Raw genomic sequence first — 27,919 nt, 5'->3', positions numbered from 1 at the left:
GTTATGATGAATATGTATATCAGACATTATCATACAGTCTACACCTCTAAATGTTTGACTTTCAGAGTTTCAAATGTGTCTGTTGGTGCTGCTGATATGGACCTTGAATGTTAAGGTAACAACCACCCACACTCTCTCTCTTGCATATGATTACAAAAAAAGAAGAAACAACATAAAACATACTATCAGCCGGCGCATGGGTGGCAAAGAACCTGCCCACCACCGCAAAGTCTAGGGATTCAAATCCACTGCGATATATATATTTGTCAAGCGTCTATACAAACACAACTGGCCCATGTTTGGGGGAGGGAAGCCGGGCGGGGAGGGTGATATTTGTCACTGCACATGCCCTACGGGCTGAGCAGCACCTGTCAGCAGGAAATGTGGGGGAGTGGAACAGAGGCGCTGCATCCTTCCGGTGGGGGCTCATCACTAGCGAGTGAGCCAGTAGGATACAACAGCACTGATAACACACAGAAATTGGTGTGGGGAGGAATCTGGCATAATGACTAAATTGGGGAGGAAAAGGAGTACAAATAACTGGCTATAGTCCATTTGAAATTTCAAAAACCTAAATAGTTGTTTCCTAAAGGGATAGTTCACCCCCAAAATGACTTCTTTTCTATCCATTATACACTCCATGGAGACTTGAATTCATGGGGATCTTTTAGGTTTTGTCGCATTCCTAAGCCAATAATTTGATGACCGGTGGCGGCTCCGGAAAGTGTCAACTTTGAGTCTTCTACCGGAGACATTAGCATCTTTCCGCCGGTCATCAAATTATTGGCTTAAAAGAATTTTACTTTTGACCCGCTTGTCCTAGAATGATATGTAATACCAATTTTTTAGGGTTTTCATGTGTGTAGAATTAATTTCTGATGTTGTATTTTAAATTGCAGGTCAATCTCACCGGCAAAAAAAACTACACTATCAGCAATGAACAACGCTATACACCTGATACACACAGTATAGTACAATACTATATCCGTGCAGAACGTCAGAGTCAGCATCCGTACGGTATTGTCCTCGGAATGGTGTTACTCCAGAGTTATTAGTCTATTGACCGAGCAGAGAGATTGTGTGCCTCATTGTATAATCTCATGGCTACTGGCACGACAGACAAAGTCTATTGTACTTCCGCCAGAGGAAGTTGAATCTGTATTTGCATCGTTTGTCTATGACTGTCAGTCCAGCTGCGTAGAGATCCCATTCAAGCATAGTACGAGGTTGGTTGTCGCATACGATAAAATAATATAGGTATCAGCACGCTCAGAAAGATAAAGGAGGATAGCAAATTCTGAGAATACTTCAACTTCAACATTTAGAAACGGTCATTATTTTGAGTTTCTCTAAGTCAAAGATACAAATATTGTTGTCCATTGAATAAAGCAATTTGCTAGCTAATTTATTGAAAAATTTGCTTTGATTCTCCAGACCTGCTCATCTCAAGAGAATACCACCACTGAGGAGAAAGCCACCACTCAGGAGAATGCCACCACTGAGGAGAATGCCACCACTGAGGAGAATGCCACCACTGAGGAGAATGCCTTCACAAAGGTGAATACCACCACTCAGGAGAATGCCACCACTCAGGAGAATGCGGAGAATGACAACACTAAGGAAAATACCACTGAGAAGAAGAATACCACCCTTCGGGACTATTGTGATTACTCTGATTCCATTATGGATTGTGACATGAACACCACGCAATGTGTGAAAGCCTCCAATTGCAAATTTCGATCCTGGTTCATCCCCACCTTCTGCTACATAATCGGCTTCCTGGGACTCACAGGGAACATACTTGCTATCATGTATTGTATATATAATATACATATACACTTGGAGCGTTCAGAAGTGGTGTATATACTCAACCTGTCCTTGGCAGACCTTTTCTTTTCTATGTGTCTCCCCCTATGGGGGAGACACATGGACTGGGTATTTGGCCAGGAGGTATGCAAAGCCATACAAATCATTTACAAAGTAAGCTTCTATAGCAGCATGCTGTGGATGTCCTTCATCAGCATGCAGAGATGTGTCGGTATCACAAAACCATTTTTCCACCGTCGATCCTTCATGTCCCTGTGCTGCAAGGTGTCGTCAACTGTTGTCATCTGGATCATGGCGCTCGTCTTCTCTGCACCAGAGATAATGTACACCACCATCAACAACCAGACTTGCTCGCCTTACACTGGCAGCTCTGAACCACTTCATGCAGCATACAGCATACAGATGAGCCAGTTAGTCTTGGGTTTCGCCATACCGCTCCTGTTCATGGGCTTCTATTACTTTACCATTTCAAAAGCAGCACACAAATACAGGTTCAACAACGTATGTAAACGCTGGAAAAAGTTAGCTTTTGTTGAGGTGGCAGTTTTTCTTCTCATCCAGGTGCCCTACAATGTGGTTCTACTTTTGGCCACACTGGACATTGGTGGAATCGTGGACTACAAACAGGAAAGTAACCTATTTTGTGCCACTGATGTTACCCAGTGTGTGGCCTTCTTGAGGTGCTGCCTGAACCCTGTCGTGTATATCTTCCATAGACAGACATTCCGTAAGGATCTGCTGAAGTTACTGAGGGCCTGGGGTTGCTGTGGTATGTCCCCTCGACCTACTACATTGGACTTAATGAACCTGGCGGATCTGATGGAGGACAAGGACTCCTGTGGTACGAGACAGAACGCAGCAGAGGCCAGGGTCTGCATGAACCAGGAGCAGTTGGACATCTATGGTAGGAAACAGAGCTCAGTGGCCACACTGAGCTCACCACTATTTTCTCACACTAAAACTATTAACAGCACCAACTATTCAGAACTGTATTACACAAACAGGGGCTTGGTGATGTAGTCCAGGGGCCAACACTGATATTTTCACAAATTGGTACCACCTGAGGTGGCCGTAAAGTTTTTGTATTTTTGTATTCCTACATGTCTCTAGTTTATATTTTGGTATGATACATCTTCCAATTCAGTAGCTTAATGACAGTAATCACTGTAAACCGGCTAATGTATCCGGTAGGAGACACAAAGTAGAATCTTTGTGTCTCCTACCGGAAATACACCCGGGCATCAAATTATTGCGACAAAAAACAAAATATATCCATGTATTCAAGGCTTCATGGGGTGTGCAATTGACAGAAAATAATCATTTTTTGGGTGAACTCCTCCTTTAAGTTTCCCAGGGGGACTCTCTACCCATTCAGCTATGACCACCCTAGACCGAAGGAGGGTCAACTTTTACAAGCTTATTGAAAGCAGTCTTTTTGCAAACACCAAAAATCTGAGTTATCAATTGCACACCCTATGAAGCCTTGAATACATGGATATATTTTGTTTTTTGTCGCAATAATTTGATGCCCGGGTGTATTTCCGGTAGGAGACACAAAGATTCTGTGCCTTCAAATCAATATCATGATTATTTAAAACTTTTGCCTCAATTACGACTATTGACCGATAATAGATCTACAAGCTTACAACGAATTGTGATGGGACGTGTTGTGAGCTTATAGATCGGCTAGTTTCACTACTTTTTGTATATGCCACCATTGTACATCGAAATATAATACAGGGTTAAGTGGTGAATCGGACTAATCGATTCATGTAGATTTATATAATAATCCCGATATACAAGCTCACAGTGTGGTTCAATGCGAAGCGTTGTGTGCTAGTAGATCTGCTATTTTCGTTGAATGTTCACAACGTTCCCGAAAGCTTGCATATTATGACATGCCTAGGTTGTCCAATAGGTTTCATGTGGTTAAATGCCCGAACCTACACTTTGTATTTTAGTTCTTTCTCCTTCTGCCACAGTTTTGCACATTTCATGAGAGGGTAAATGGCAGATACATGATTGGAAGTTATGTGCATTGCTTGCACAACTAATATGACAGAAATCTGCCTGTTGGGGCGCCATAATTAAAGGTAAAAAAGTTTAACTTTGAATGCCTACGTCGAGTCAGATTTACATAAAATGTTCTACAGACATCATCTATCCTCCCTCTGACTAGAAGTTTGCCTCATTAACTACTAAATTCCATCTGACTAGATTTTCTGCCATTTTCGGTACTGTAAGTCTGATTGATACCAAATCTTCTATTAATCAATATTGGACCAAACTTATCAAAACTGACATACTGTACACTACAGCTTGTTGATATTTTATTTAGTTTTAAGCTATTGACTAAGCCTTCAATTTCTAACAGTCCGTATTGGCTTGAACCCTCAAAATGCCGCTTTGCATCATCTTGTTTAATACTGAGACAGCTCACTTTTACGTTGTTTGAGGACTTTATAATGGCAGTGATGACGGGGCCCCAACCGACTCTGATGAACAAAACTACACAAAACTAGAAAAAGTGCTCCTCGTAGCACAGGTCTCCACCAGGTGAGGTAGGTTATTGTTGGCCAGCAATGTTCGGAATTTGTTAATCAGGATGGAATATGAACATAAACATCCCTCAAATCGGATGGAGGGGCAACCTTTCGAAATTGAAAATTCTCTAATTGTCTTTTATTTGCCAGGGCCGGAGATGCTTCCTGTCTGCCCTCTAGTTGATGCTGATTGGAAGGAGATGAAAGAGGCATCATCTAATCCTCAGGGCTTTGATGTTCAGATGATGTCATCACTGTTCAAATACAGGGCAGACATAGATATTGCCAAGTAAGCAGAGATGAATGTGTGTGTGTGTGTGTGTGTGTGTGTGTGTGTGTGTGTGTGTGTGTGTGTGTGTGTGTGTGTGTGTGTGTGTGTGTGTGTGTGTGTGTGTGTGTGTGTGTGTGTGTGTGTGTGTTAATAAGTGTTTTCATCTCCTTTTGTGAGCATCCAAACAAATGCCCCTAAACTACAGAAAAACATTTTGCAGATAATTCTCCAGACCTCCCTGTTTAACTTTTAGGTCCCTGCTGACGTTTGTTGTCAACGAGACAGATACTCTGTCCTACGAGTTGTTGCTGAGCTACCTGGTGGCCTGCGTGAAGGGCGGCCATGACGCTGAGGTGTCAGACGTGTACGAGATGATGTGCGCACGTTTTCCGTCGCTGGAAACAGCTGCCTCCTCCCTGTTCATCAAGTCCTTCAGCAAGACAGAGAGGTGGAGGGAGGCCCTCAACATCCTGCAGAATATTAACAAGGTTGACTGACTGTTCATCTTATTATTATAACTTTATCTCAATAATTTCTCTTTCTGACAGTATCCATTTCATCACAGTTCTGAACCTGTCAGTCTCTTACTCCTCACTCTCTTTCTTGTCCACACACACACACACACACACACACACACACACACACACACACACACACACACACACACACACACACACACACATCCCTCCATGTGTCACCAGTGAGGTTGATAATTATCATCGTGATGTTTGAACTGTACTTTGATATACAGTAGCCCTGGCCGATATACACAAAATATCATAAATACAACTGGAGCTGGGCTCCATCTATTGTGGACTTGAGTGAAAGAGTTACAAAGGTGCAGGGTCTGCACTTTATTACCGTACAAGTTTGAACAGTCAAAATGGTTTCTATAAACACAGAAAAGTAAAACAACATGAAGCATTATACCACTAATACTGCATAATATTACTGTAGCACTGTATTTAGACTTTGTTTAGCATATAGCATACACAAACAAACAAACCAATAGATCAGTCGCTGAGGTCCGCCCTCCGGCCTCCGCCCATCGATGTTAGACAAATTGCCTTGAAATGGACAACTCTGTCATTGACTTGCATTGGAATATCAAGGGTTTTCCACATAAAATAATCAATGATTTCTGGAGTCAGAACTACAAAATCTCTTCCTAATCTCGTAAAAAAAAAAACTGCAGTATGCAGTGGGAAAATGTCCATGTCATTACTATTTAAACAAACCAAATACAGGCACATTTGTATCAGTCCCAAAAAAGAGGGATCTAGCATCTAATATCAATCAACTACATGTCGTTAAGTACATTATCACCGGACAGGAGTGTTTGTGTACCGCACGGTAAGACAAATAGTATCAGTTAATTAATACACAAACATAAATAAACATTTTAACGAGCGGTATATCGGCTTCACGGATTGGCGTCACGTCACATTTGTGCCGCTAAGCCCCTTATTGGCTGACCAGACCTGTCGGCGTAACTGATTGGCAGAGCTTCGCATAGCCAGCATAAATGGAACGGCTTGCATCGTTCCCATGTGCCGTCCTAGTGTTGCTAGTTGATGTCTATGTGTGTGGTAGATTCCATTGACTGCCATATATGTATAGGAGCGTTGTCTAACATAATGGTGGTTAGCAACGGTTGTTAAGATAGCATTGGACAATCGCTATTGCGATCAGTCTTAACCGCATCTTGTAAGACTAAATTAACAACTGACAACAGGTGTAAGCAAAACACTCTACAGGCTGTGCAACATCATATACGAGCTGTACAGCATTATAAATAAAACAAACTTACATGGTAATTCTCTCATTTGACTGCTCAAAGGGTCCCCTTCCTAACTAGCTGGCCGAAATAACATACAGTATAGGCTAACATAGCAGCACCACCTACTGGTGAAAGAGGCGAATGCTGCACAAACTAAAAAATATACAGTATAGTATATTATATATTTATGATAATGTACGTATATTGGGGGTCAGCCGGGTCACTGTATGGTATAAAACGATACCTTTGCATGGATTTGAAATACACATACCTTAGAGACCTACTTTGATACCATTTTTTCCCCCTACATTTTTATCACACGATTTTGTAACCCTATTTTTTACACCCAGTGCAAATTGTCTATGTAATCCTGGGCACTACCTTCCCTCTGTCTACTTTGATACCATTTGATGTGCGAGCTCCGTTTGCAACCAGTTTTTTGGCAATCATTTTGCATCCCTCACCAGGAAGCCTTTGGTTGAATCCGATTGGGGAAGCAAAATGCACACTTGGGAGAAACCCAAAACATGTGCACTATCAGCTCCCAGTTTCAATGTCAACACCCCAACAGGTCTCCCTCCCCTCGCCTTGCAACTACAGCGAAGTCATCACCGGAGCCGTTATGCACGGTGATTCAGCCACGGCCTGGGCACTTTACGATGAGCTTATCAACAAGGGATTCAGTCCACACCAGGACACCTGGGATGTGCTGTTCAGGGGAGGACTGAGGGAGGCGGAACAGGACGGGAGTGAGGGACCAGGGAGTGTTTCTCAGTCTGAACAGCAGGAGAGGCTTCTGGGCATTCTACACAACATGAGAAACAACCAGGTGTATCCACAGCAGAGACTAGTCAGCACCATCAAAACCTGGTTTGAAAGGTACGACTGCTGAGTAAGCCTATAGGTTAATGCCCAAGCAGAACTCATACGATTCACTCAACTACAGTGTTCATTTAACTCAGAGTGTATAAATGGAACCAAATGTAAGGGTGTAATTCTCTGTCTTGCACACATCACTGTTCTAATGCTTGAATGAACTTTGCATGATTTCTCATAAACCCTCCCTCCCCATCTCTCACTATTCTTTACCTGCTGTCTCTCTCATTTTCTCTCTCCAGTCTTCCTGGGCATAAATGGAAAGGAAGATGGCCCACCATCACCACCAAGTAAAAACATTATGTTCACTCTTTCACTGCACTGTTTGTGTGTATTATCCCAAGGAATTATTGTTTGCAAAATATTTCATTGGGTCCTAAGACATATTGTTATTACACAGTATTATGAAACATATTCCAATTATGGGCACACACACATGCTTTGTGCTACATGCACCGCTGGACCCATTGGTGGGAAACTTTGGACGCACACTCCCAGTATGCCAAGGAAGAATATCTGCCGATTTTTAATCGAACCAGTTATAGTGCCACCATGAGACAGATTTTTGCCTCACACATTTTTCGTTACTACTCCTACAGATTTTGTCCAAACCTCACGCAAATCTGTATACATTATCTCTGTAGTCATGTGATCAAGACGGATATGTCACATTTATTTGGCGATGGGTTCCCAGATTGCATTTCTCATAATCCTTTCCAATTGGCTATGATTGGCTTCCAAAGTTTGTGGGGATGGCCGTTTTGCACAAAATGCCACACATCATGAATGCACCGCCCGATTGCTGGGAAACTTGGCACACACATTCCCATTAAAATCTCCTCCTGGTGGCGCTACAACAGCCCCCTTCACGTTTTTTTTTTCACCTTGGATCATGACGCAACATATAGGCCCGGCCATTTGTGCCAGATTATATTTTCTGCCAATTGCGGTTAATAAAACATCAACTGATGCACAAACTTGGACACATCATCAGTGTTGTTACCTGGAGTCACTGAGTGTTTCGGCTCTGGCAACAGACACCCTCCTCCAGGCGACCCGACCGAGGCTGATCAGACCCCGGCCTGTGTCCAAGTGGCATGCTACTGCCCCCACTGTCTCTTGGGGGTTAGAGACAGTGCTAATTAGGGATTAGGGTTAGCCTGGCACTAACAAGACTGACAACGCGGATCCACTCACACGTGGCAGTACCTATGTGAGTGAATGCAGATCAGTCCGGCCAATGCCAGGCCAGGTTAGGTGAGATGTTACAACTGGTGTTGACGATACTCGGAGGCTCTAGGCACTGTGGGTTGTCTCCAGGCCTGGCTCCTCCGTCTGACCATAGTAGCGGATTTTCTGCTACTACTCCTACAGATTTTGTCCAAAACACAAATCGGTACACATTATCTCTGGGGTCATGTGATGAAGATGTATGAGTTTGATTTCTTAGATCCCATTCCAAGTGGCTATGACTAAAGTTTGCGGGCTAGGCAACCCGGCCTGGCAGAGACCTGTGCTCAGAGGAGCACACTTTTCTTGTTCATTTTCATTCTGTGTGGATTTAGTGGTGAGTGCAGAAGTTGTGGGTCTGTGCTAGAGTCCATTCAACTTACTACTGAGGAGTACCAACGACTGAAAGACGTAGTAATGACTAACATCGTCCAAGGAACAGATGTCTTCAAGAAGACTACACCTGAGGTACTGAGGTGTACACACACACACACACACACACACACACACACACACACACACACACACACACACACACACACACACACACACACACACACACACACACACACACACACACACACACACACACACACACACACACACACACACACACACACACACACACAGTTTTTGGACTAAATCTGCAGTAGCCTAATGCTGTAGTATTAAAAAGCGTGTTTTGAAGAAAACGGAAAATGGTGGAAAATCTATTTAGGTGGAAATTGCCATGACCTTCGTGTGTGGAATATAAATAGTTGAGAACAAATATTACTGAAAGCCAGACAACTCTTCCACAACCCCTCGTAAAGGTTGTGACAGGAAGCTGTCATCTGTTATTTCCATACATTAAAATATACGTATATTAAAGTACATATAAAAACTGTTTTAGAATTTTCATTTCTGCTAAGCATCGAGCTAGATAGACTTTGACTAATTAGGTTTCCAGTAGTACTTATTTACACGACAGCGAAAGCAAAACTGAAGATGGGGGGGGAAGTCGGGAGATCAGTTTCAGCGGGAACATTTGAAAATTGTGAGCCAATAGTCTGTGTCTACCATATTTGATTGACCCATTTGTAAGAGGTACTTTTATTTAATTCATTGATTCTGAGAATTTGTCAGTTTTATAAATAGTTTTCACATCACAGTTTTCATTCTCTCTATCTCTCCCTCTGTATGTCTCTCTATCTAGGAGTTTAACAGGTTCAAGAAATTTGTGAAGCAGAAGCCGGCATTTAGCGTGGTCATAGATGGACTGAATGTGGCCAATATCACAACCAAAGGCAAGCAATCAGAGACGGTGAGAATGCCAGACATACAGACAGACATACAGTACATGAAGTGCGATTGGAAGCTAATAGATGTCATCTATTAGGTGCCACATAGGCACCTACGCACTGTACTGTAGATTAGAGATAGGCCGCGTACTGATCTACAAAAAAAGTGATTTGACGTATGGATAGCATTGCAGTGGTTCTAAAGGACTTCAGTCATGGTCGCGGTTCCATGGTAAAGTCCAGCCATTCTCAACTGGTGGGACAAATGACCTTCTTTTATTGCATTAGATCTTAATTATAATCTTTTTCCCTGCATAATAATGGGCTACGTGTTTAACTGTAGTCCCATGTTTCCATACAGTGCCACACCTGTTAACTGTTCTGGTTCATTTTCCCATACCTTCATTTGATTGGCTCGGCAGCCTAGAACTAGAAACACATGTGAAGGTGTGATACAGTATGTGTTTCCAATTCCAATATGCTGCCGAGCTAATCAAACCAAGAATAAAACGTTATGCACAGTCTATAGTGTCTGCTCCTTCCACCAGCTGGTGCGAATACAGCACCAGCTCTGTGAGGTCTGACAAAGAGAGCTAATCAATGCCTTTGACGTTTCAAGATTCATTTATGAATAGAACAACCTGTTCAAAGAGGCAAGATTTATTTAAATCAAATTCATTTAAGTGCACAACCATGTTGTGTCAGTGTCACTTGCTTGGACATGAAATGGCATTTCCTGTTAAACCTTTCTGCTTCAGGCCTAAAAATGTACTCATAACATTTGACTTTATCTACAGTATGCATTTGCTTTACCTTACCTGTGACCTCTCTCTCTCGGTGTCCCAGCTGTTAGCAGTGGTGTCGGAGTTGGAGCGTCAGGGTCGGGTTGTGTTGGTTCTGGGCAGGGAACACATGCTTGAGCCATCCAGGTCCTGGGACCAACACGATATGAACCTTATCCAGCAGAAGGCACACTGCTTCTTCACTGACAACGTGTAAGTCCCTCTGAGAATATACAATAGACACATTATGATCATTGGTGATTCCATAGTCAGCAACATTAAATAAAAAACGGCCACTACATACTCCTTTCCCGGTTGCAATGTTTTAGATGGATACGACCACTGGTCCCCTCTGTTTTTAGGAAACATCCTCACTCCTGAAACGTTATCAATGTCAATTCAGCGTTATCATCAGTGACCAGTCAAAAACACTGAAGAGTGATTTTAACAGCCATTTCAACTTTTAACCTACAGTACTCTGAACGTATCCTAATTTTAACCCTATAAGCCCCCATTCATTTATATCTATCTTCTTGCTCACCTACCTATCTCTAGCCAGTCTGTACTTAACATAACCTCAATCTGCATCCATTCACCTACTTGCCTCTCTATCCGCCTGTCTGTCTCATCACTCCATCATCCGTCTTTTACCAGTTCAGAGGATGACCCCTTCCTCCTGTATGCCGCGTTTCATTCTGGGAACCACTGTCGGTTCTTGAGCAGCGACCTGATGAAGGCCCACAAGGCGTGCATACCAGACGGAGGCTCCAGACACCTGTTCTTCAAATGGCAGAGAGGACATCAGCTGGTGATGGACGGATGCCCCAACAGGAGTGTCTGTTTCCAGGTGAGAGGAGAGGAGAGGAGGGGGAAAAGGGGGAGGGGAGGGGAGGAGCGAAAGGTAGGAGACAACGAAAAATGGAGCCAGTTTACTGTCATTCAAATGGCTGTGCATGGGGACATATGGTAATTGGTTAATAGGTCATAGTGGGAAGGAAAGTCAAATTTCAGGCAGAGTATAGATAGGAGAGAACAGAGACATTATATATATAATAATATTATCACTTACAGTGCGTCCACAATTTCTGCTACCCTGCTGTGTGTGTGTGTGTGTGTGTGTGTGTGTGTGTGTGTGTGTGTGTGTGTGTGTGTGTGTGTTTCAGAGTATCCCTGGTTATGACACCATAGTACAGAGTGGAGACAACACTTGGCATATTCCTTTTGACGACTCAGACGAGGAGAGGACTAGCTATGAAGTACCACAACGATGGCTGTGTCTCACCAAGACAAACAAAACCGTTCATGTGGGACGAACTGTTCATATCTCTTCGCCACGTTTGGTAAATGTTCCCCTAGAATAGGGATGCAGAGGTTCAAGTGGTTGATTTAACTCCACTAATGCAACCAAATGGACCCATAATGAAGCAATCCACTCACAGCAAACTGTCATATGATTTAATTGTAAGTGTGAAGTGCAAATTAAATTGTCTAATAAATTAAATGCAATGGAAGAATTCTTTCAAATGTATTATTACCGTACCTATATCAGGGGTTTTCAACAGGTGGTCCGTGAAGGTATTGCATGTGGTCCCTGACCACCATGCATTTAGTAAAGGAAAGTGAAAGATTTTCATTTTTATTCCACGGAACAGTGCATTAATGACATGGTGACCTATGATGACGTGTCAATGCTGTCAGTTACTGGGAAGGCGGAGGCCAAGAAATTCCACAGAAAAGGGAATTAGAATCTCAAGAAGGGGAAGTGTACCAGATTGTCCGATTGAGTAATTATTATTAAGAAATGTGCCCATATAATCACATGTGTCTGCTTACTCATACATAAGATACAAATCAGTAAATCAGTTAACATGAGTTTTATGGAAGGTTGGATAAAGTAAGAGAACAGAATAAGGGTAACCGTGGGATAGGAATAGATCAGTGGTTCTCAACCTAATTATGCCATGGACCACTCGTAGTCCGTGGACCATTGGTTGAGAAACAGTGGGATGTATAGAAATGGGATGCATAGCAAGTGTTAGCAAAGCACTAATCTTAGCTCATATTCCCACCCAACACAACAGTGGTCCCCAGGTTGATTCTTAGTCAGGGTGGTGGTCCCTGGTTCACAATCAGTTGAAAACCCCTGATCTATATCGTCCGTTTATCATCTGTGTTTTGCAGAGGTGGGTAGAGTAGCCAAGAACTCCTCAAGTAAACAAATTATGACTTTAAAATGATAATGACTCAAGTAGAAGTAAAAGTAGTCATTCAAATAATTCAGTAAGGGTATGTTACACTACCACCTTTTATCCTATATTAAAATTGCCTAGTGGGTGGGTGGATTAGTGACCTTGGAGGCCCCACGTCAAATGCACATACTGGGCCCTATTTTCGTCAGTGCCATACCCATTATCCCTAAACTTCTTCTTTAAAAACATTTTCAAATAGTTCAAATAGCCAATCTACAAGCTTGACGTATCGATGTAGATAGGCTAGTTGACCTATTTGAAAATGTTTTTAAAAATAGTAAAAGAAAAGTTTAGGCATAAGGGGTAAGGCGGCGTGCAAGATAGGGCCCATACTGTATGGAGGCAAAGTCCACCCATCAAATGCACATATGTATACTGTATGTATATACATCAGTGCATGTTGGCTGGTTTAGGCAGTCACACCTGGCCTGAGTACAAACTACTTGGGCTCTGAGCTGGGTGTGACTGCAGGCACGTGTAGTCACACCCAATTAGTTTATAATATCTCACATTTATATAGCGCTTTTACCCAAAGACACTTTACGTGGGGGGCATGAGAAAACAACACAGAAAAACAACGTTATTAGGGGGGAAAAAAACACTAAGAAAATGCTAAGACTAAGGAATAAAAACAATAGAAACAGTGGAATGAAGAAAAAAAAGGGGAGGGGGTGGAGTTAGCTGGGGAAAGGTTTGGAGGGTGGGGGCATCTCTGAGAGTTTTGGGGAGTGCATTCCACAGGGTTGGGGCAGCAAGGTACGGTATCGCCCCAGATACGGTACTTGGTCTTGGGGACCTCAAGGAGTTTTGCATAACCAGACCCGAGGGAGCGGGAGGGGACATGACGTTTGAGGAGATCGAAGAGGTAAGGGGAGCCAGATTGTTCAGTGCCTTGTAGGTGTTTAGTAGTATTTTGAAGTTTGGACTCAGGCCAGGTGTGACTGCCTAAATCAGCCATCACCCACACCACACTGATTTATTTTTTTGGTGTGACCTTTAAAGGGTAGAAGCTACGGTTTCCTGTTGCATGGCTTCCTGTTGCATGATAGAGCTGAGGAGAAAAGAAGATGTGAGGACTGTCTGCTTTTTTTCAACCACTGACACAGTAAAACTAACTTCATCTACTGTGCAGAAGTGACTGCAGAAGTCTGTCAACTACCTCTGTTCTGGTCGGGAGACACAATTACTCAGTCCAGACGACCTCTGTTAATGGCAAGTAACTTACCAAAGTTTCCATTGCTAGGGTGTTGTTGTTGTGTGTAAGTGCAATCTAATACATAGCTTTCACATAATTCTTGGTATATGAAGGGACTGGAGTGTACATTAGATGTTTTATTCCAATTAGCCCAAATGTGTCCTATAACAACCGGAGGATTACATTGCAGGATTAGACAGAAAATCACTTGCCTGCTGATTCTTACCAGTTATGATTATGAATATCAGACATTATCATACAGTCTCTAAATGTTTGACTTTCAGAGTTCCAAATGTGTCTGTTGGTGCTGCTGATATGGACCTTGAATGCTAAGGTAACACCCGCCCACACGCTCTCATCATGCCTATGATTACGTGCTAATCTGTAGATTCTGTACATAATACTGTAGCTAAGAGTAGTAGAGACAATAGCTAGGAGTAAAAAAATAAAATAATAATTGAAAATAAAAAACACAGGTGTTTGGGTGGAACAGTGATAATTTAAAGTACTTTCCCACCCACCACTGCGGGATTCAAATCCACCGTGGTGCATCCGGCTTTGTCGAGCATCTATATGAACACAATTGGCCCGTGTTCAGGGAAGGGAAGCCAGGCGGGGATGGTGATATTTGTCACGGCACGTACTCCTACAGGCTGGGGCGGCACCTGTCACCTGTCAGGGAGTGTTGGGCGGGAGGAGTGGGACAGAGACACTGCATCCTCCCGGTGGGGGCTCAACACTAGCAGGTGAGCCAGTAGGGTACAACAGCTGTGACAAAGAAAAGGACATGTGTGTGGGGAGGAATGAATTGGCATAACAACTAAATTGTGGTGAAAAAAGGGTAAAAACAACCATCTACTCTAAATGATTAAAAAGCAACAATAACAACAAAACCTCCACTATCAGTAATGAACGACACTGTACACCCGATACACAGTATCAGGTGTATCAATAGTCAGGTATAACAATATCCGTGCAGAACGTCAGAGTCAGTATCCGTACGGTATTGTCCTCGGAATGGTGTTACTCTAGAGTTATTAGTCTATTGTTATTAGACTATTGTTATTAGTCTATTGACCGAGCAGAGAGACAGTGACTCATTGTATAACCTCATTACTATTGGCAGAAAGGACAGACCAAGTCTATTATACATATCATAGCCTCTCTTGCTCATTCGCCCCACTATCTCCTCATTGAGGAAGTGAAGGGGTTTGCAATGATTGCTTCCAGTTTCCTCAGTGTCCTCACCTCCGACACCTCCTCCACACCGACCATTTTAGCACAGAAGACGGAGCCAGCCTTCTTCACCAGCTTGTTCAGTCTGTTTGTGTCCCTAACATAGCTGTGACCCCCCCAGCAGTGTTGGGCAGTAACGCGTTACAAAGTAATATATTACTGTAATATTAAACTGTATCTTTTCCAAGTAAACGAGTAGTATAGGAAGGTATTACAATTGCCAAAACAGTAATATTATTACATATAACTGATCCAAGTAACAATGCATTACTGCGTTACAATGAACACAGTTTTTGACAGAGATAAGCGCTCTCTTTGCATCGTTTGTCTATGACTGTCAGTCAAGCTGCGTAGGGATCCCATTCAAGCACCACAGTAGGAGGTTGGTTGTCACATGCGAAAAAATAACAATGCATTGTTAGATTTTGGATCTGTTCTTTTTGAGAATGTGACTTGGCTAAAGTAAGACGTACGTGCAGGTCAGGGGCAGGTCCGTGCTCCATGTCCGTGGCTCAAAAATCTAAAGGAGGATAACAAATTATGAGGAAGACGACAGACATACTTTCAACACTTGGAAGTATTATCATTATGTAGTCAATGATCCAAATATTGTTGTCTATTGTAAAAGCAAATCGCTTTCAACCGCAAAGTAATCAATATCTAATTTGTCAAACATCTGCATTGATTCTCCAGACCTGCTCATCTCAAGAGAATACCACCACTGAGGAGAATTCCACCACTCAGGAGAATGCAACCACTCAGGACTATTGTGATTACTCTATGGATTCTGACATGAACACCACAGAATGTGTGAAAGCCTCTAACTGCAAATTTCGATCCTGGTTCATCCCCACCTTCTGTTACATAATCTGCTCCCTGGGACTCACAGGGAACATACTTGCTATCCTGTATTGTTTATATTCTCGTATATTCCACAACGAAAAGAGGAGGATATATGCGGTGTATGGACTCAACATGTCCTTGGCAGACCTTTTCTTTTCCATGTGTCTCCCCTTTTGGGCAGCCAACTCTGTATCAGACTGGGTATTTGGCCAGGCGGTATGCAAAGCCATGTACACCATTTACAAGGTAAGCTTCTACAGCAGCATACTGTGGATGTCCTTCATCAGCATGTATAAATCTATCCTGTTTAAATTTGTCAAAATCAGTTTCAAAATCAATTTATTCAAGTCCCCGGGCTGCCAGGTGTTACCTGTTGTCATCTGGATCATGGCACTTGTCTTCTCTGCACCAGAGATAATGTACACCACCATCAACAACCAGACTTGCTCGCCCTACACTGGCAGCTCTGAACCACTTCATGCAGCATATAGCATACAGATGAGCCAGTTAGTCTTAGGTTTTGCCATACCGCTCCTGTTCATGGGCTTCTATTACTTTACCATTTCAAAAGCAGCACACAAATACAGGTTCAACATTCCTGTATTTAAACTCGGGAAAAAGTTAGCATTTGTTGAGGTGGCAGTTTTTCTTCTCAGCCAGGTGCCCTACAATGTGGTTCTACTTTTGGCCACACTGGACATTGGTGGAATCGTGGACTACAAACAGGAAAGTAACCTTTTTTGTGCCACTGATGTTACCCAGGCCTTCTTGAGGTGCTGCCTGAACCCTGTCGTGTATATCTTCATTAGAGAGACATTCCGTAAGGATCTACTGAAGTTACTGAGGGCCTGGGGCTGCTGTGGTACGAGACAGACCGCAGAAGAAGCCACACTGTACAAGGACACCTGTAGTACGAGACAGAACCCAGAAGAATCCTGGGTCTGCATGAACCAGATGCAGTTCAAGGACACCTGTGGTGCGAGACGGAACTCAGCAGAAGCCGGGGTTTGCATGAACCAGGAGCAGTTGGACATCTATGGTAGGAAACAGAGCTCAGTGGCCACACTGAGATCACCACTACTTTCTCTCCCTAAAACTATTAACAGCACCAACTATTCAGAACTGTCTTACACAAACAGGGGACTGGCGACGTGACTTCAAATCAATATCACGATTATTTCAAACTTTTGCCTCAAGTACGATTATTGAAAGATTATTATAGATCTGCTATTTTCGTTGAATGTTCGCTTATTTTCCCGAAAGTTCGCCTATTGTGACCTGCCCAGAATAGGGACTCTAGGTTTCACGTGGTTAAATACCCGAACCTCCACTTTGCGGCTACTGTACGTATAGATGTTTCTCCTTCTGCCAGTTTAGCAAATTTCCATGAGAGGGTAAATGACAGAGACATGAATCATGATTGGAAGTTATGTGCATTACCTGTTAAACAACAATCAGCCTGATGGGGGAGCCAAAATTAAAGGTACAAATGTTTAACTTTAGGGCACTCGGGTGGCGCAGTGGTAAAGTGCCTGCCCACCACCGCAGAGTTGTGGGTTAGAATCCACGTGGTGCATCTGGCTTTGTCGAGCGTCTAAACGAAGCTTCCCTTCCCCCGGTTGGGGGGAGGCAAGCTGGGGGGAGGCAAGCTGGGTGGCGAGGGTGATAATAGTCACTGCACATACTCCCACTGGCTGGGACGGCACGGCACCTGTCAGCAGGGAGTGTTGGGCGGGAGGAGTAGGACGAAAGCTCTACGTCTTAATTAAGTCTTAATTAATCTTCTATTAATCATTAAATACCAATCAAAACTGACATTCTGTACAGCTTGTTAATATTTTATTTAGTTTTGAAGATATTGATTTCAATTTCTAACAGTCTGTGTTGAACCCCCACAATGTCACTTTGCATCTACGTATATTTAATACTGAAACTGCTGTATTTTACATCGTTTCAGGACTTTAGTCTCAAATCTTATAATGGCAGTGATGAGGGGGCCCCAACCCACTCTGATGCACAAAACTACGGGATATTACAATTGTACATAAATAAATGAAATGAAAAAACTACAAATAGTCTCCGCCAGGTCAGGTTGCCTACCCAGGTCCTGCAAACTTTAGAAGGCAGTTATAGTAAATTGGAACAGAATATGAAAAATCTGAGTTGTCCCCCCGCCGTCCCCCCGAGTTGTCCCCCCGGGGGGATTTTGTCCACACACACACACACACACACACACACACACACACACACACACACACACACACACACACACACACACACACACACACACACACACACACACACACACACACACACACACACACACACACACACACACACACACACACACACACACACACACACACACACATTTTGGTTTCCAGTAGTACTAATTTACACAACAGCGAAAGCAAAACTGAAGGTGGGTGGAAGGCGGGAGATGAGTTTCAGCGGTAACATTTGAAAATTGTGTGAGCCAATAGTCTGTGTCTACCATATTGACTTCCCATTCGTAAGCGGTACTTTCATTTAATTAATTGAATCTACTGTTCCACATTCTAATTAGGGGTTCTGATTTCTTCTGACATCTGAGAATTTGTCAGGCTGCTTTTAATAGTTTTCACATCCTCCCATAATTTTCTCTCTCTTTCTCCCTCTGTATGTCTCTCTATCTAGGAGTTTAATATGTTCAAGGATTTTGTGAAGCAGAAGCCCGCATTTAGCGTGGTCATAGATGGACTGAATGTGGCCAATATCACAACCAAAGGCAAGCAGTCAGAGACGGTGAGAATGCCAGACATACAGACAGACATACATGAAGTGTGATTGGAAGCTAATAGATGGCGTCTATTAGGTTCCACATACACACATACTGTATATTAGAGATAGGCTGGTTACTGATCTACAAAAAAAAGTGATTTGATGTATGGATAGCATTGCAGTGGTTCACAGTCCCATGGTAAAGCAGTTATAGGCCTCAGAGCACCTCCCAGTGGGCCGCGGAGGTGCTGCCCTAATAGTTAAACTATTAACAATTCATTTTGCAGCCATATTTGTAAGCATAATGAAGTGAACAACTTTGAAATATTGTTTGCAAATATTGTTTGCAAAATGTGTCTTTGGGCCTGGCCTAAGACATATTGTCAATACACAGTATTAGTATATGAAACATATTAACCATGGTTACACACACACACACACACACACTCTTGTGTGCCCACTTCATGTTTTGGCCTATAACTCTTGATCCATAGGTCGTACAATCAATATCTTTTCCCCTGGATTCCTTGGATCATGAAGCAACATATAGGCCCGGCCATTTGTGCCAGATTACATTTTCTGCCATTTGCTACTACTCCTACAGATTTTGTCCTAAACTAACACAAATCGGTACACATTATCTCTGTGGTCATGTGATCAAGATGTACAAGTTTGATTTCTTAGATCCCATTCCAAGTGGTTATGACTAAAGTTTGCGGGTCCTGGCTAGACAACCCAGTCTGGCAGAGACCTGTGCTCAGAGGAGCACAATTTTGTAGTTCATTTTAATTCTGTGTGGATTTAGTGGCGTGTGCAGAAGTTGTGGGTCTGTGCTAGAGTCCATTCAACTTACTACTGAGGAGTACCAACGACTGAAAGACGTAGTAATGACTAACATCGTCCAAGAAAAAGATGTCTTCAAGAAGACTACACCCGAGGTACAAACACACGCGCACACACACACACACACACACACACACACACACACACACACACACACACACACACACACACACACACGAAAGAAAAAGATGTCTTCAAGAAGACTACACCCGAGGTACAAACACACGCGCGCACACACACACACACACACACACACACACACACACACACACACACACACACACACACACACACACACACACACACACACACACACACACACACACACACACACACACACACACACACACACACACACACACACACACACACACACACACACACACACACATTTTGGTTTCCAGTAGTACTAATTTACACAACAGCGAAAGCAAAACTGAAGGTGGGTGGAAGGCGGGAGATGAGTTTCAGCGGTAACATTTGAAAATTGTGTGAGCCAATAGTCTGTGTCTACCATATTGACTTCCCATTCGTAAGCGGTACTTTCATTTAATTAATTGAATCTACTGTTCCACATTCTAATTAGGGGTTCTGATTTCTTCTGACATCTGAGAATTTGTCAGGCTGCTTTTAATAGTTTTCACATCCTCCCATAATTTTCTCTCTCTTTCTCCCTCTGTATGTCTCTCTATCTAGGAGTTTAATATGTTCAAGGATTTTGTGAAGCAGAAGCCCGCATTTAGCGTGGTCATAGATGGACTGAATGTGGCCAATATCACAACCAAAGGCAAGCAGTCAGAGACGGTGAGAATGCCAGACATACAGACAGACATACATGAAGTGTGATTGGAAGCTAATAGATGGCGTCTATTAGGTTCCACATACACACATACTGTATATTAGAGATAGGCTGGTTACTGATCTACAAAAAAAAGTGATTTGATGTATGGATAGCATTGCAGTGGTTCACAGTCCCATGGTAAAGCAGTTATAGGCCTCAGAGCACCTCCCAGTGGGCCGCGGAGGTGCTGCCCTAATAGTTAAACTATTAACAATTCATTTTGCAGCCATATTTGTAAGCATAATGAAGTGAACAACTTTGAAATATTGTTTGCAAATATTGTTTGCAAAATGTGTCTTTGGGCCTGGCCTAAGACATATTGTCAATACACAGTATTAGTATATGAAACATATTAACCATGGTTACACACACACACACACACACACACACACTAAACTAACACAAATCGGTACACATTATCTCTGTGGTCATGTGATCAAGATGTACAAGTTTGATTTCTTAGATCCCATTCCAAGTGGTTATGACTAAAGTTTGCGGGTCCTGGCTAGACAACCCAGTCTGGCAGAGACCTGTGCTCAGAGGAGCACAATTTTGTAGTTCATTTTAATTCTGTGTGGATTTAGTGGCGTGTGCAGAAGTTGTGGGTCTGTGCTAGAGTCCATTCAACTTACTACTGAGGAGTACCAACGACTGAAAGACGTAGTAATGACTAACATCGTCCAAGAAAAAGATGTCTTCAAGAAGACTACACCCGAGGTACAAACACACGCGCACACACACACACACACACACACACACACACACACACACACACACACACACACGAAAGAAAAAGATGTCTTCAAGAAGACTACACCCGAGGTACAAACACACGCGCACACACACACACACACACACACACACACACACACACACACACACACACACACACACACACACACACACACACACACACACACACACACACACACACACACACACACACATTTTGGTTTCCAGTAGTACTAATTTACACAACAGCGAAAGCAAAACTGAAGGTGGGTGGAAGGCGGGAGATGAGTTTCAGCGGTAACATTTGAAAATTGTGTGAGCCAATAGTCTGTGTCTACCATATTGACTTCCCATTCGTAAGCGGTACTTTCATTTAATTAATTGAATCTACTGTTCCACATTCTAATTAGGGGTTCTGATTTCTTCTGACATCTGAGAATTTGTCAGGCTGCTTTTAATAGTTTTCACATCCTCCCATAATTTTCTCTCTCTTTCTCCCTCTGTATGTCTCTCTATCTAGGAGTTTAATATGTTCAAGGATTTTGTGAAGCAGAAGCCCGCATTTAGCGTGGTCATAGATGGACTGAATGTGGCCAATATCACAACCAAAGGCAAGCAGTCAGAGACGGTGAGAATGCCAGACATACAGACAGACATACATGAAGTGTGATTGGAAGCTAATAGATGGCGTCTATTAGGTTCCACATACACACATACTGTATATTAGAGATAGGCTGGTTACTGATCTACAAAAAAAAGTGATTTGATGTATGGATAGCATTGCAGTGGTTCACAGTCCCATGGTAAAGCAGTTATAGGCCTCAGAGCACCTCCCAGTGGGCCGCGGAGGTGCTGCCCTAATAGTTAAACTATTAACAATTCATTTTGCAGCCATATTTGTAAGCATAATGAAGTGAACAACTTTTTTGCCTTAGAGATTGAAATGCCCAAAGTTTTAGCTGTTTTCTGTGTTTCCTTAATTTTAGACTAGTCATTTCATTTAAGCAGAATAATGACCATTCATTTGTCTTATACTGTAAGCATTACATTTATTTCAGTATGTGAGCCCTGACCATTGTGACACATACCCAGGTGGCCCTTTAGTTACAAAAAGTTATGTCTAATAAATATATCTAGCTATTCATCTACCTGATGAGCGGCGAATAGATTAAATAATCCTTTTTCATAATAATAGTCTCCACAGGGTGGCACGCATGTTTCCTGTTCTGGTTCATTTTCCCATACCTACATTTGATTGGCTCGGCAGCCAATTTGAACTGTGTAGGTGTCAGGTGTGTTTCCGGTTCCAATATGCTGCTGAGCCAAACAAACAGTAATGGAAATATTAACTGGAACATGAAACAGATATGCCACCATCTGGAAACCTGGGACTACAGTTATGCACAGAGTCTATTGTGTCTGCTTTGGCAATACATAAACATAAACACTTTTATTAAATTGTCCTACAGTAAATTGAAATGCAGTAGCCTATATACATAAGAAGTTACTTCCACCAGCTGGTGCTGTGAATACAGAAGAATACACTCTGTGAGCACAGGTCTGATAGAGAAAGCTAATCGATGCCTTTGACCTTTCAAGATTCATTCATGAATAGAAGAACGACCTGTTCAAATAGGCGTTGCGTGTTTTCATTCTCAAAATGACATGCTCTTATCACATTTTACTGTATGTATTTGTTTTACCCTACCTGTGACCTCTCTCTCTCTCTCACTCTCCGTTCCCCAGCTGTTAGCAGTGGTGTCGGAGTTGGAGCGTCAGGGTCAGGTTGTGTTGGTTCTGGGCAGGGAACACATGCTTGAGCCATCCATGTCCTGGGACCAACACGATATGAACCTTATCCAGCAGAAGACACACAGCTTCTTCACCAACAACGTGTAAGTCCCACTGAGAATATACAATAGACACATTATGATCATTGGTGATTCCATAGTCGGCAACATTAAATAAAAAAACGCCACTACATACTCCTTTCCTGGTGCCAATGTTTGAGATAGATACAACCACTGGTCCCCTCTGTAAAAGAGGGGACCAGTGGTTGTATCTCAGTGAACCTTATTACAATTTTAACCCATTCAGTAGATATATCTATCTTCTTGCTCACCTACTGTATCTCTGTACTTAAAGGGATAATTTACTTTCAAACATGTTCTAGGTCATTTTAACGTCTACTCTGAATTTTGACACCCCCCCCCCCTTCCTATACAAAGTCATTGTAACTTCAAACTCGATTTTAACCATGTTAGATTAATTGAAAACACACGTCCTTGGTTCTGGTGACACCAAATCCCGAGTAGACGTTAAAATGACCCCAAACATGTTTGAAAGTGAAATACCCCTTTAAAATAACCTCAATCTGCATACAGTATATTCATCTACTTGCCTCTCCATCCGCCTGCCCGTCTCATCACTCCATCACTGTCTTTTATCAGTTCAGAGGACGACCCCTTCCTCCTGTATGCCGCGTTGCATTCTGGGAACCACTGTCGGTTCTTGAGCAGCGACCTGATGAAGGCCCACAAGGCGTGCATACCAGACGGAAGCTCGAGACACCTGTTCTTCAAATGGCAGAGAGGACATCAGCTGGTGGTAGACGGATGCATCACACCCAACAGGAAGGTCTGTTTCCAGGTGAGGTGAGAGGAGAGGAGGGGAGGGGAGGAGCGGAAGGTAGGAGACAACGAAAAATGGAGCCACTTTACTGTCATTCAAATGGCTGTGGGGACATATGGTAATTGCTGAATAGGTCATAGTGGGAAGGAACGTCCAATTTCAGGTAGAGTATATACAGTAAATAGGAAAGAACAGAGACTATATTATCACACTTACTGCGTCCACAATGTCTGCTTCCCTGCTGTGTGTGTGTGTGTGTGTTTCAGAATATCCCTGGTTATGACACCATAGTACAGAGTGGAGACAACACTTGGCATATTCCTTTTGACGACTCAGACAAGGAGAGGACTAGCTATGAAGTACCACAACGATGGCTGTGTCTCACCAAGACAAACAAAACTGTTCATGTGGGACGAACTGTTGCATGGCGCTCACTCATTTCTACACCGTAATCTATCTCTACACCAAATCTCTTCGCCACAAATACCCGATCTACAAGCTCACAAGTGAGCTTGTAGATCGGCTACTTTTGGTAAATGTTCCCCCAGAATAGGGATGCAGAGGTTTACTGTAAGTGGTTGATTTAACTCTGAATGTACAAATGCAACCAAATGGACTCATAATGAAGGAATGGCCACTCACAGCAAACTGTCATATGGTTGTAGTAGCTTTGGGGGAGGGTTTATCAATTGAATATTCCACTATGATCAAACCATTCACCGATCCAAACTGGATCTCCATTTTTGCTGATGCATATGAACACAACTCTACAAGCACATGAAGAAGGAGCCGCTGACCCCAGAGGTCAAATGCCCCAAACAGCTCTGTTTACACACATCCTGCAGTCTACGTGCCCTGCACGCACACACACATGCACGCACAGATATACTGATGTGCACGGACATACACACAGAGTTTCCTAGACCCACTGGCTAGGATTGACAATGTTGCTGACATGGAACCATGATATCAGGACACAAACTTGGGACAAATTTAACTGGAAATAATGCCATAATTTGCAGTCTGTGACAGTTAGCTGTCACAGGGAGAGCTCTGCTTCCAACCAAATGGCCTGCGACCTATGACCTTGAGATCATCGATCCTCAAGCACTCCTCAAAGAATTGAGGCAGAGTTTGTTTCATACGTTCATAGTTAATTATCCATATTAAACAAGTGGTTATTACGTGTCCTACTGTGTAAGCTTGCTGTTATATTTGTAACATTCAAGTATGATTAAGTACAACTGTTTATCATATTTTCACTTATGCATGAAGGTACATTTATATTATCATTTGATTGTTATTATTCATTATTCATTATATTTCCAATATATTTCCAATATTATTTTTAAATAGGAACCAGATGCGTGACACTAAGTTACAATGGGAGAATATCGATAATATAATGAATAAATCCTTGTAAGAGAATCAACTTTAGGTTGAGTTAATTAGTTGTTGTTGTGGGTTCAGATTTCTCTTCTTCCCCCCCTTTCTTTCTAAACATACCTTCCTGTGTTTGAGCCAATGACAGGCAGAGGATTGAGTTTCGCATGGTATTTAGGATGGAGAATAAAAGACCATCTCTTAGTGACCAATACCAGTCCAGTCTAGGTCTCGTCTTGTCTGGTCTCATCTATGTTATCCTCCCCTTTTCTTGTCTTAGTGTCAGTTAGGTGTATTTTTGTTTTGTTCAATTTGAACGGGAGCTACAAGATTCATTGACATTTTCAAGTCATTAAATATTGCGTTCAACTACTGCAAAGGAATCAAAGTTGTGCCTTTCAACACAACAGTGGAAAGTGGACAGTGGAAAGTGGAAAGTGGAAAGTGGACAGTGGAAAGTGGAAAGTCGAAAGTGGAAAGTCGAAAGTTTGAAAGTGGAAAGTGGAAAGTCGAGAGAGAAAGTATCACCTACATTCTCTTTCGTGAAGAATATATACTCTAAAGAAGAATAAAAGACGGCTGTTGTTAACAGTGAAGACTTGCTGGCACTTGAGGAGTGTCGAAGAAAAGTTGGTCTACCCAGCATAAAGACGGCTGTTGTTAACAGTGAAGAGTTGCTGGCACTTAAGGAGTGTGAAGAAAGCCAGGCAGGCAGGCGGTGAGGCAGGCGACAAATGCCAACAGCCCCAGAAAGCTACTTGAGAAGTGACCCCTGTCAATCACAGGTCTGTTCCCATCATCTGATGTGCAACGGCAATAGGATTGTATGTGTATTAGGCTTGTTTTCATCAACTTATTGACAGGGATCTTTACTGTTTCTATTTCTTTTCAGCCCTCACCTACCTTCCCCTCTTTCTATCTCTTTCTGTCTAGGAGCTCACAACAATTAGTATACCATTTTTAGCACAAAAGGTTCTAATCAGGGACCACAGCAGAAATTACATCTTGTACGGCTGTATTGGAACATTAATATTTCCTATGGCTTATGCCTTTGAGTTAATAAACTTCCTTGATTAGAAATAAAATCTTGTTTGTCTTTTGTATATTGTTGGATGATCTATGACCCTAGCCTGGTAAACCCTCCCTCCGGAAATCTCATTTCCATTTGATTTCTGGAAGGAGTCTGGTCTGAAACGCCTTTCTCCAATAATCGCTCTGCTCGCCGAGCCGACGAGCCTATCAGCGTCGTCGCTCATTGTTCTGTGATTGACAGCGACAGTTGGCCAATCAGGTGGCGAGTTCGAGTGAGCCCGAATGAAGCCGAGTGCAGCCTGAGAGCCGCCGACAAAACACGAACGGCAGCCATTGTTGTTTGTGCGAGTGCCTTCACTTCTTACTTTCGGTTTTAAAACGCTCTCAAACTTCTTTTTTGAGGCACGGAATTTACTATTAACATATCGTTTGGATAGAATTTAGTTGTTTAACTTCATATATGTGGTCAATTAATCATGACAGAGCCTATTTAAAAATATAAATTTAGAGAACCGGCAGGGGCGGGGAGTGACACGCATGTATCCCAATAAGGCAACCTATTTTCGGCATGGCCGTCCCAAAATTCCCGTTGCGTCACATAGTCTGGAGCTCGTCAAAATGAACTGCTGATTGGCTGAAGGGGAAAACGATCATTGGTTGAAGGGGTTGTCAGTCAACGGTATTACTCCCGCCCAACTCCAGCCCACAGCGATTATTGCAGAAAGGCGTTTCAGACCAGACTCCTTCCAGAAATCAAATGGAAATAAGATTTCCGGAGGGAGGGTTTACCAGGCTACTATGACCCTGCCTCAGCCAAGAATTCAAAATCCTTCAGATTTTATGAGACTGATCTGTATTAAAAACAGGTAAACTGGTGATATATAATTTCATTGATATTCATGACATTTAATGATAATTAATCACTAAATTACCCCCATACACACTACATGGTTTCATTGTAACTGTGGAACTGCAAATGAAATTGTCTAATAAATTAAATGCAATGGAAGAACTCTTTCAAACGTATTCATTATTATCTATACTATCCGTTTATCATGTTTTGAAGAGGTGGGTAGAGTAGCCAAGAACTGTCCTCAAGTAAACAAAGTATTACTTTAAAATGATAATGACTCAAGTAGAAGTAAAAGTAGTCATCCAAATAATTCAGTAATGGTATGTTACTCTAACCGCCTTTTATCCTATAAAATTGCCTAGTGGGTGGGAGGCCCCACGGCACATAATACTGTATGGAGTCAAAGTCCACCCGTCAAATGCACATATATGGAGATCAACATGCACTGATGTCAGACACAAAATAAACTAAATACACATATATGGAGATTAGATTTTCAACATGCACTTATTAGTAGGGGGAATTAAGCTGGCCAACTCGTTACGTGGTGGATACAAGTACCAAATTTGGTTCATACATTCACATTCTTTAGCGTGTATCTCACCATCTCAGAAGGGGTGCCCAAAGATTCGGACCATTAAATGCTTTTTAAAAAGGGAATATACAAAATGGCCGCCAGTAATGACCCATGATTCCTAAGTGGTGATATAATTCTGACATTTTGGCTTAATG

At 42.5% G+C, this 27,919-nt stretch overlaps 2 protein-coding genes across 3 annotated transcripts; both read left to right on the top strand.

Moving 5' to 3' along the window:
• Positions 1–15: 15 nt before the first annotated feature.
• Positions 16–26,299, top strand: LOC311036002 (uncharacterized protein). The gene is made up of 19 exons (XM_084044528.1): positions 16–115; positions 1,435–2,731; positions 4,521–4,659; positions 4,874–5,129; positions 6,993–7,300; positions 7,540–7,587; positions 8,863–8,995; positions 9,723–9,830; positions 10,654–10,802; positions 11,244–11,436; positions 11,753–11,929; positions 13,841–13,922; positions 19,710–19,810; positions 20,412–20,519; positions 21,115–21,273; positions 21,809–21,916; positions 23,035–23,183; positions 23,739–23,937; positions 24,186–26,299. The coding sequence occupies exons 1-19, from the start codon at positions 74–76 to the stop codon at positions 24,369–24,371; spliced, it is 3,942 nt and encodes a 1,313-aa protein (XP_083900654.1). The 5' UTR covers positions 16–73; the 3' UTR covers positions 24,372–26,299.
• Positions 14,158–18,911, top strand: LOC311036645 (C-C chemokine receptor type 7-like). Of its 2 annotated transcripts, XM_084045484.1 has the most exons (4): positions 14,158–14,367; positions 15,963–16,358; positions 16,476–17,151; positions 18,789–18,911. In XM_084045484.1, exons 1-4 carry the CDS (start codon positions 14,326–14,328, stop codon positions 18,794–18,796), a joined length of 1,122 nt encoding a protein of 373 aa, XP_083901610.1. In that variant the 5' UTR covers positions 14,158–14,325; the 3' UTR covers positions 18,797–18,911. The 2 variants fall into 2 exon arrangements, with proteins under 2 accessions (XP_083901610.1, XP_083901609.1); XM_084045483.1 differs by having other exon boundaries at positions 15,963–17,151.
• Positions 26,300–27,919: the final 1,620 nt, after the last annotated feature.

Source organism: Gymnoscopelus microlampas (genome assembly GCF_963454915.1).
Source record: "Gymnoscopelus microlampas genome assembly, chromosome: 20".
Taxonomy (NCBI): Eukaryota; Metazoa; Chordata; class Actinopteri; order Myctophiformes; family Myctophidae; genus Gymnoscopelus; species Gymnoscopelus microlampas.
Note: the sequence above shows the minus strand (reverse complement) of the source record. Positions and strands in the feature narration are given on the sequence as shown.